At 41.5% G+C, this 11,128-nt stretch overlaps 1 protein-coding gene across 1 annotated transcript in view; it reads right to left on the bottom strand.

The window, feature by feature from the left end:
* Positions 1–7,297, bottom strand: part of LOC104962164 (A disintegrin and metalloproteinase with thrombospondin motifs 3-like) — a gene marked incomplete at its 3' end in the record, with an annotated part of 31,948 nt that extends 24,651 nt beyond the window's left edge. Inside the window, exons 1-3 of the mRNA XM_010790563.1 lie at positions 7,262–7,297; positions 7,073–7,168; positions 6,793–6,976 (exon numbers count right to left, since the gene is read on the bottom strand). Of these exons, the coding sequence (XP_010788865.1) occupies positions 6,793–6,976; positions 7,073–7,168; positions 7,262–7,297 (316 nt within the window). The remainder of the gene's footprint in view (positions 1–6,792; positions 6,977–7,072; positions 7,169–7,261) is intronic.
* Between the last annotated feature and the right edge of the window lie 3,831 nt (positions 7,298–11,128).

An 11,128-nucleotide genomic window follows, 5' to 3' on the forward strand; every position in this document is an offset into this window, starting at 1 on the left:
TAAAAAAAAATAAAAAATAAACAATAAAAGAACAAAAGCAGAGACGGACAACAATAAACAGATACAGCAACTCGGGTAAGATGATTGATAGACCTGCAAGCGGTTAGCCTTTCCCACACATACTATATACAAATGAAGACCTGCTCATCAGCGTTCTCATTATTTGTCTGTGTTGTATTGAAGCAGTGTCCTAAATGTAAAATGACTGACATTTTGTTTTACCGTTTAGATTGTCTTTGAGAACTGCTCACCTGTGGAGATTGTAGTGGCAAAGTGTTCCTGTGTAGCTGGAACAGCACTCTGCAACCACAATGTTGCACTGCTGTTCCAGACCGCACACTACTCCATACTCAACCTGGCTGCTGAACCCCCTGTCCTCAGCTGCACTGAAACAGAGCAGCGATGGCACAAGCCAAGAACCATGGTAAGTACAGTATGTGTTCACAACCAATCCATGGTTTAATGAGTATTTCCTTTGTGCCAAGAGCTGATTTAGTATGTTGCATCTACGACCTTTTCAATTAATTTGACAATTATTTTGTGTTAGGGTGTGAAACCAGGCAGAGTGAGTGACATGGTGTTCATTTCCACTAAGCCAAAGCAGTTTACAGTTGCTGACGGTGTAAGGTAATATCTATTGTCCTAAGTAATTGTATGTAGCCTGCTACAACTTTGTGATTGTTGTCTGAGTGTAAAATTGTTCTTAAAGTCCTCATTATCATATAAACATGTTCAAAGGGGTTACAAGGCCGTGCGGGGGGAGCTGCCAGACCCAGATGTCCTCAAAGTCAGCGAGGCATACAAGGACTTCTCAGCAGACATCGCACCACGAAAAAAAAACGAATGGCTCACTACTCAACTTACTCAATAGTTATCCATTAACAAAAGTTGTGGATGCTAACTAACTTATCTTGCATTGATATAACACTCTTTCAGAGGATATGTTGGAAATGCACACATTATATATATTTTTTGCATCTACTTTCTGGATATTGTACATCTGTTCATCTGTTATATAAACTAGCATTACTTAAATATGCAGAGACTAATTGAAATGTTTAAATATGTATTTTCCCCCCGATACAACATCAACATATGTTTTGTAAAAGTTTATTAAATTAATCTGTAAAATGTTATCATATTGTGGATTTATTAAATTATGTATTTTCCTTTGTTATTTATGTGTGCGTTTGTTTTGAGGATATAATTCATTAGTACCTAAACATAGTATGGTATAACTGCTTTTTGTAATGAAATACACAATTGGTTTGGGAGCAAGAAATCTTTTAATCGTTGTTGCCCAGGCTTGCCGAAATGAATGGAAACTTATCTCCCGATTATAACATTGTGTAACTTGCTGCTGTTAAATACCGTCAAACTATGTGCAATATGTGCAATATATACTTTATATACATATGCCATCTTTAATAACTGTAATATATACTAGTATGCCATCTTTAATAACTGTATATACCGGGCTGCTAAATCCGAAGAACTGCTACAGGATTTGATTTGTAGATTTGATTTGTTTTTGATCTTTATTTTTGAAAATTATGTAACTTTTTATCTTTTTTTTTAGCATATTGTTTATTATATTATAACTTAGTACTTTTTTAGCATATCTTTTATTATATTATAACTTAGTACTTTTTAACGCATGTAAGATATTCAACACTAAGCTGTCTGTGGCTCTTTCCTGCTGTAACGCTGCAAATTTCCCCTCTGTGGGACTAATAAAGGTATTCTGATTCTGATAACGGGACGAATTTGTACAAAGGGGCACACAGCAATGTAGTGCCGACGTTTGGCTTTATGAAGCAGGCACGCAAACGGTTACGTCATGACGCAAACGATGACGCAATGACGCAGCACCAGTCGGACTCTGGGCAGTGTGAAAAGAGCCGGAGCTAAACCGAAGAACCGGTTCTGAACCTGAAAAGCTCTAGCAACGGAGCTTGAACCGGAGTTGCGTTGGTGTGAATGAGGTATATTAGGTGTAGTTCATGAGAACTCGTTAGTTCTCATGAACTAAGTACAGATCGCGTTCACACCAGAATAAGTACCTGGGGGAGGATTAGGCAAATGAAGCCGCTGAAGTCACTTCTTCCTCTGCTTTGGGTTTACTGGCAGGCCGCAAACAACTTCACGGCGTATACTGCCACCCGAAGTCCCCGGCCGGAAGTCCCCGGAGTTGGGGACTGGCTTCAGTACGCCAGAACGCCGACACTTCCTCATCTCCACAGCTCCCATGTTTTCTTTTGTGTTGCCATAAGTTAGTCTCTCTGCGTTTGTGCGCTGGGCTAATGCTAATGCTAATAATGCTAATGCGAGGATAATAAAATGGCGGCTTCACAAAACCTTTTGGGAGTTTTACGGGGCGTGGTTTGCAATCTGCCCAGCCAATCAGAAATAGGAACCTTTTTCTCCCAAGCCCCTGCTCTCAGCGATGGAAAAGGGGGTAAAAAGGTTCTCATGAACTAATTTTAGTTCCGTTTTTTTTGGTGTGAAAGCAACATTTCGGAACTGTATCGGAACTAAAGTGGGAAAAGTACTGCGGTGTGAAAGCGCCTAGAACCGCAGAGTGGAGGAACACGCACAGATATGCGTGTTCGCTGTCAGCAGCAGCCTGAACCTGGATCACTGATCTCTCTCGCGTACGATTCTCTTTTTCTCTTATGTCTAGCTATCGCTCAAGCTCATGAAATGAAACCCTGCTTATCAAAGGGCATCTAAACAATAGCCATTGCTAGGCAACCGGTAGTGGTGCCAATAGTGCAACATTAAACAGCTGTTTCTATGGGGGGGTAAAAATTACCCCTTTTGGTGGTTCTGGGTCAAAATTGTTTTTATTTTCATCCCACAACCCCCAAAATTAACTAGGTGATAAATATTCTAATTGTAGTCAAACTCATTTAGTAACATATTTGTGTGGGTTTCATTTCATTTCAGTTAGGCTACATATAGGCTATGTAAAAAAAAAAAGTGCAGGGGGGTAAAAATGCTTTGCGGTTCTAGTGTTAAGCTACAGTGACTAGGGCACTGGCGTCTGTATGCCCCCTCTCCGATTTCCTCTCTGCTCAGGCCAAAGCTGACGGGTCATTGTATCGCTGCTGTGCGATGGGGCATAGCCTACACCAGCAACACAAAAACATTAAACCTAACAACAGCTCACACCAGCCCAGAAAAGTGAGGCACAAAACATACAATAGCAATGCAGAATAGCCTGAGGGGTAAAACAAATGCTGCCTTTGTGCAGATGCATGGGCTTCTGTGTATAGTTGCCTCAGTCCTCGGCCCAGTGTCAGTCCAGAAGCTAATGGCAATCACTCTGCCCTGGACGCTGCAGGGAGCCTTTCCGCCTTGAGAACAATACAAATCTCTGAAATGTCAACCAAAACCAGTCAGCTGCAAAGGACTTATTTTTGTAATACAATATAACCTACTGTGTGTAGTTGTTGAAACATAATTTACATGCCACGAAAATATAGCAAATTACAGTCTAACAAGTTGCTTCTGTAGTGCTAAAAGGTGTAACTATACAAGAAAGAAAGTACGAACATTTGTGAATCAATGGGTAATGTTAATTTGGGAGCCCAGTCCAGGAAGCAGACTAGGTAAGGGATATTTAGGGAAAAAAGCCCTCTGGTTGTCCATCTGTTTGCAAATGTCTCAGAACTCTGGACACATCACTGCAGTGGCACATATACACATGTTTGTAAACAAAGCAACACACCCACACAGGAAGTCCAGTCCCACTAGACAAAATACCAACCCCACCCTAACTGTCCAGCCTCAGAAAAAAACAACACAAGAGCATTGTTTTGATCAAAAAGGAGCAAGATAAAGCAAAAGAACTGAGGAGTAAAGTGAATAAAAGGAAATAAAAACAGCAGTACAGAAAGATATTGATAAAAACCACAAATAAATAAAATGAGTATAAACGGAAATTGTAAGGATCAAAGGAAAGACAGATTGAATGATGGAGCTTCGTCTGCATAGCTAAAAAATGAATGGCAATCCTTCATTTTCTATGGCTGCAGCGATTAATTGAAGAATGTGGCATATTAGTAATAAAGCTTGCTCTCTCAACTTTGGACATTGATTCACACCTCCTCAGCTTATGGTGTAAGAAACCGATCAATCTCGCTCCTTCTTCTTCTCTCTTTCTCTCCTTCTTGAGCTCCTCTATTACCTTGCTAAATATAACTTCCTTCCCTTTGTCTTTGGCCAGGAAATGAGCCCAACATTCAATAACTGGCTGTGATTTAGGCATGCTTTGCAAATGAGATCTCCAGAAATGATTGATTGATTATTAATGAATTTGCTAATGTCCCTGATTGATCTACAGGGGGTATATTTTCGGCGAAAGAGAACATGAGGAACCAAAAGAGGAGAGGAAAGGGTTTGGGTTAAAGGCGGCATATAATGTGCTTCCTATGTGTCCATGATATTACAGTCACATGATGTAACAACTGGAAGGTAAACCTCTGTTTACATAATGTTGCGGTCTAGAATAGAACAGAGAAAAATGAGAAGGAAAAAGAGAAGAGAAACGAAGAGAGAGATCCACATCAAATGCCACAGGGAGCAGCACATGCCTGGTTGCCTGTCTGTGTGTCAGTCGCTCTGTCTGCTTGGCCTTGAAAATCCCAGCACTCAAAGCCAGACGACCACAGAACTCATGCCCACGCTATACATGCACGCACACACAGACACACACAGGCACACACAGACACACACACACACTGTGGCCTGTTCTATCCTACGCTATTGATCTGCACCCCACTCTTCATTAGAAAGAAAGATTCAAAGGCAACAAGGAGCAGTGAGACGTGTTGTGCGTGTGTCTGCGTGTCTGTGTGCATGCAGCATGTATGTGTGTTCCGAGATGTAAATGTATGATCAAGGGAGTTGTGTAAACTGCGTGTGGTTACATCCTGTGTGTGTGTGTGTGTGTGTGTGTGTTATATTTTTTCTGTATAGGTGTCTTACTGTGTGCATGTTTGCGCTCATGTGTGTGTACGTATGTGGATGTACTGCCAGGTATCAGTAACAGTGGGAGCGAACTGTGTTACTCTAATGCAGTCTGTCCTCGCTGGGTGTTCCTATGGAAACTCTCTCTCTCTGTATATTATTAGACCTTCTTGAGTCAACTGCTCAGAATAGGAAGACACAGATCTCATCTATATACACTCGCTATAAAGCGCTCCGTCTCGCTCCTGTACAACATGGGAGACTTGATGAGGGAAGATTTTTGCTTTGGAGATGAGTAGAGCCTCTTGCACAGGTCGAGGGTCAACATTGATTGACTTGTAGGCATCAGATCAATCACTGTTATTGGGCAGCCACCATCCCTGACACAAGCCTAAAGCAAACCTTGCAGTAATATTTTATTTTCAAAACAAGCGAAGTACTTAAACCCCTGACAGTACAGCCTTTCACTGGATATCCTGTTTTCTTGGATTTTGTCTTTCTTTTTCTGGTTTGTTTAACAATAACATGTGCACCTTTTCAAAAATGACTTAGATACACAAAAGAAAAGCAGAAAATGATACTTTTACTTGCCATATTTTCAGATAAATTCCAAAACTAAAGTGCACTGTATGTATTTCAGATGGACTGAATAATAGGTAGGATTCCTTCTCACAACAAAAACATTACAACCAAACCTATTTATTTAAGCAAAAATATATGTGATATTCTCTTCTTACAGCTGATACTGGTTCACCGTATGCTCAATGTTTGCAGGTATGACCAAATAAATGCCCCGCCCAGGATAATATAAGGTTTCAAACATTTGTTGTGCGTTCAGCAAACTGTAAAGATTTACTGAATACTAAATCAGAAACATTGAATGCTGACTTGTACATTATACATTCTCAAAACTCCAATTTAGCTAAATGTAAAAGAGTTGGATAAATGAATTATATTCTCGACACTTTTATCAGAGATGTGGACCTTGAACAACCTCATTTATCTTCCTTAAGGTCAGATTTGTTTCCCCTAATTTAATTGAAAAAGACAATTTGAGAGTAATCCAAGATGAAAACCAGAGACAAGCTGAATTCTAATGTTGAACATAAAATATTGCCTGCGTGATAAGGTTCAGACATTGAGTATTAAGGTCTATTTGAATACATATTTGCTTTCCCTCCCTTTTATCCCAGAGCAGACATGCTCTGTCATACTATAAGTATTATTCTTCCTCTAAAAGAAAGTGCTACTTGTTGTTTCACTTAATTCATTTCATCTGTAGAGTGGAAAATGGAGGCAGACACGACTGGAAACCAAAGAGTTGAGTGCCAGCTGTTAATTGTTGAGGCAGTATATAATTCTGTTAAAGATATAGAGGGCGTTACCTCAACAATTAAACACGTAAGTCTCCATATGTCACTCCTTTGTCACTGGAAAATGTGTGCAGTGACAGGAAGATGTATTTGAGTCTGTGTAGGTGTAATGTTTTTGACAGCGCAGTGTATGCTCATGCTGGGACTGGCTGTCTTTGATATGATTAAAGAAGCAGGTGTGTGAGGGAACAATGGTTTAAACGCAAGGAACAGTCCGTGTAATGTTTGAAGATGTGCTGCAGAGAACATTAATGATATTGAAAAGGCAGGACTAATATGTATGTAGGTTTCAAATGGGGGGTGGTCTGATCAGGGCCTTAGCTTGCAGCCATTGCCATTAAATCATTCCCACATGTCAGGTAAAGATGGAGTGAAATAGAGCATAGAGCTGAAGTGCGCAGATTCAGTGAAGGGTGTGTAAGAGTGGAGGATGGCACAGACTGACCTCTGGAGTGGTAGTCTGACGCCGTGCTGCTGATAGGCGCTTTCTTTACGGCTGAGGAGCGATAGACGATGTGTGTCCTCCCTTCTCCTCCGTCCTCCTCCCCCTCCTCCTCTTCCATCACTCCATCTCCCCTCTCCACTGGCTCGATAAAAAACTCCTCGTGCTCCATCCTGATCATACCAGCCTGAAAGAGAGTGTGGAGAATTAATTGGATGACATTAATACAATTTGAACTCGTATAAACACTCAACACCGAGCTCCGCCCTAGTTTGCCTCTCACTCTCTTCTCCAGCCATTCTTCACTTCCTCTCTTGCCCTGACAGTTTAAGGACAGAAATAGCCCTTGTCTGCACTCCACTGCTGTGTTAAGGGCATGCTGGGAGAAAAAGAGAAGAGGAGAGGAAGGCAGTGGTCCCTCCTGGGGACCTGCAGAGGTCCAGAGTGACACCTGGCATCTAAAATGGCCAACACAACAGCAGGAGATGAGACTGTCCCACTCCTCCATCCTAGACTAACACATTCTGTCAGGTAATTCCCCACGTCCGCCTTACGAACACACACTCACACAAACACAGATGAAATGTGCACATAGGCAAACTCACAGAGAGAGAGTAAGGCGGGGAAGTGAGGGCAGAAACTCTGAAAGAGATGGAGAGAAGTTAAGAAGCGTGCATTCAGAACGCACACACAAATAAAGAAGTCGCGTGCACATAAACGGGGAAGACAGGCGCTGGGAAAATTGCCCGTCACTCTCTCTTATTCCATCTGTCTGTATAAGACAACTGGTAATTACCAAGGCAACGCACTGATGTAGAGGAAAGCCATGGGGGAGAACACACAGAGAGGATGGAGATGGCCCAGAGAGGAAGAGCGCAACAAAGATAGAGCAATAAATGAGGAAGAGAGATACATTCGATACGATCAGCGCTTGCCTGCTTCTCCCTCCGCTCTGACAAGAGAAGGAAGGGATGATGAGTGAGTAGAAGAGAGGAAAGTGAGCTGATGGAAAAACTAAATATTGTGTGTAGAGGATTGTGTGATGAAAAGATGAACTGCATAAGGCTTTGCTAAAAGACTCAGTAATGCCACCCTCGGGCACAATGACAGGCTACGAATGTCTGTTTAGCCCATTACATCTGTGAGAGTAAATAGATATATTCAAACTACAACCTAAATTATTATATATTTGACAGTAGACTTTACAATACAGTACAGTTTTTCTTTCAATCTCTATAAACATAAACACATGACACCTGTAAATGGTCCCAAGCCAGCTAAAACCATCCGCTAAGGGACTGAACCTTAGTATGTCTGTCTTCCCGCCGTAGGGTTAAAATATCTTATGTAGCACATTTTTATCCTGTGAAAGTGGTTTGCTTTTTTAATAAGTGTATGAGTTTTTTTCTGCCTTTGTGTTTTCAAAGTGGTGAAGATGTTTGATCCTTGGCTTGTCTTGTTTATTTGCACATGTTTTCTTTAAGTTGCAGTGAGTTGAGCTGTCTCGGCCACCTATAAATAAAATACATTTGGCTTCACAAGCAGAACAGAGAGAATAGATCTACAATTCTTCCTTTGACTGAAGTCATTTCACTATAAAACATCTGTATTTATAAAGTTATCATCTATACTATACACTATATGGAGCCTGGAACTAACCCATTTGATGTTTTAAAATATGAAAGCATTTGGATCCCTACATAGAGAATAAATAAGAATATTATGTGCTACATGTTTCTTGCCTTTACCCCTCCTCTCCCATCCCTCTCCCTCTTTCTCCCTGTCAGTCTGAGGCTTTAGTCCCGGAAGGATGTCGACAAGCCACTGACCTGCCCTCTCACTCTCCTTCCCTCCCCCCTCTTTCTCCCTCCACCTCTCTCTCCCTTCTCATCCCTCCATTTCCCAGAGCCGTGGTGCGGCATTCCGATCGCAGCTGATGGATCTGCGATGGTGCATGCATTCCCACCCCAGAATACCAAGCAGTGGGCAGAGGAGAGCCGTGTCAAAGAAAAAAGATGACATGTGGGACTAGGAGACATGGTTGGATCGATCAGAGCCAAGCGGGGGCGGAGGGTTGGAGAGAGGGGAAGGTGTGAGGGAGAACTGGACACGTACTTCGAAAAGCCCGAGTGCATAAAGCATCAAAGCCTCTGCCCACATTTCTATAGTGAGAAGCATTGTCTTCATCTCCTTTATTAGAGCAGGAGCTGCCAAGTCCTAGTCGAGGAGATTACAGGGAGGCTTGTCCAAACACAGTGTCCAGAACAAATGAGGAATTCAGATTCTTCTGCATTACACACACAGTCCTAATGTGGCAGAATATCACCAGGTGGATTTAAAGTTAGGGATAAAGGCCATAAGGTGATAAGCTACGCAAAGGTAAACTCTAAACCCATTGTTGAGAGTAATGAAAAATGATTTGGTTGGAGTGGAGGGAATTTAGAAAATAACAACTCTTAATCAATGGACCTTGATTAATCATATGATAAATAATAACATTTAATTGAACAGTGTTTGAGAAAAAGCAATCAAAAATGTATCACTTCTGTGGAGGATGTAAAACGTCTCTTTGCCATGTTATCATTCACGGCCCCTAATTCCAGCTCGTTATTTTCCGTCTACTGTCAAGTCAGGATTTCCATAGCTTCAGGCATTGAGATGACGGCACCTGGGCCATTTCGAGCTTCATTCTGCACTGCCAAACAAATATTGTACGGGTAAAACTAATGACGATTTTTTTTTGCGAAAGAACATTGCAGAGTATCAAACTTGAACCTATCTATAACTTTGTGTTTATTTCCTTAATAACTTGACCACAGACTTAAGAGTCTTACAGTATGTCGATTGGTTAACAAAAATGTCCACACCCTATGGCTGCTACAGTTTCCACTCTAGAGAAGGCTGACATTTTGCATGGATGTCAAATTGTTCAGCGGTTGTGTTTTTTTAATGCAAGTGGATGCATGTGTGCATGTAGTCGCATTCTTAACTATGGAAATGTGTCTTGACATCACTGTAAAGGATACACTCCGCTAAAGGGGAAAATGAGTGTAGGAAATCAGTGTCTAAATGACTCAGTCAGTAGCAATGTGTGTGGCCAATTGTGCTGCTGCTTTCTAATTTCATTGTTTGTTATATATTTAATATTATCACTCTATTACTTGCCTGTTCAGGGATTGCTGTGGCCCAGCTGCATCGCTAGTTGCTTGTTCTCTTATTACAGTAAATTCATTGGGCTCCTTCGGGGGATGAGCCTGAAGATGTTTTATTAGGTTTGACGTGTTAAAATGTAACTTATTAGCTCCTCTCCCCTCATGAGACACTTGAATCCGACACAGTGGCTTTCTGCATCTCATCATTATCTTCATTGTTTTTAAAGTATTTGCACATCACACACAGGAAGTATGACTGCACATCTGGCTGAAAAGGTCATTGGTGAGCATTCCTATGGATTTCTAGTACTGTATATATTATTCAGTAACATGATCAAAATACAACCTTTCGCATACAATAGGCAACTAGGCATTTCCACAATAATAATGTTGCCAAATGATGAGATAGATGTCTAGTTACAAAGCTGTTAAATACAGTATGACTAAATGCTTTGACTTTTTGAAACAATTAATAAGTAACAAAGATAAAGCTAGAAAGCTGTATTAATGCTGTCTTCAGTTCATATTTAAATCAATTCAAACCCTTCAGAGTAAATCTCCTTCACACGGAATAATGACGCGAATCACATCCGAGTGTGTAATTATGATAAAAGAAGAGAAAACATCGGCACATTCTGCAAAGAGCAGCCCGCACCAAATATTAACATCTGGCTCATTATCAAAGAAAACACTCATACAAGCTCACATCTCAGCGAATATAACGGACTATCTCATGGCCGTTACGATGGTGACACTAAACACAACCCTCCCTCTGAGACCTGAAGCCCCTCTGAGATACAGTAGGTAGCCTCTAAATCTGGATCCTGCTCACTGAGTGTCCAGTTACAACGGGAGGATCCTCAGTGTTTGAAGACACCCTGAGCTCTATTTGAAGATCTGAAAGAAGCAACTTGAGTCCTGGGTAAGGGTCCTGAGGGGCACGTGAGAGGAGAGCGGCAGAAAGGCAGAGTTGGAGTGGAAGAGCGGATGTTGTGGTGAGGATCAAAGTCACACCCGGTCGCGGCCCTTCAGCTCACTCCACCAGAGGCAGTATGTTACTGTGTGTGTGTGTGTGTGTGTGTGTGTGTGTGTGTGTGTGTGTGTGTGTGTGTGTGTGTGTGTGTGTGTGTGTGTTTGATCTGATTCATAACCTTGCTACTGCTGGCTAACTTCACACACAGTTGCAC

Source organism: Notothenia coriiceps, unplaced genomic scaffold, assembly GCF_000735185.1.
Source record: "Notothenia coriiceps isolate Sejong01 unplaced genomic scaffold, NC01 NC01_scaffold00034433, whole genome shotgun sequence".
In the NCBI taxonomy this organism is placed as follows: Eukaryota; Metazoa; Chordata; class Actinopteri; order Perciformes; family Nototheniidae; genus Notothenia; species Notothenia coriiceps.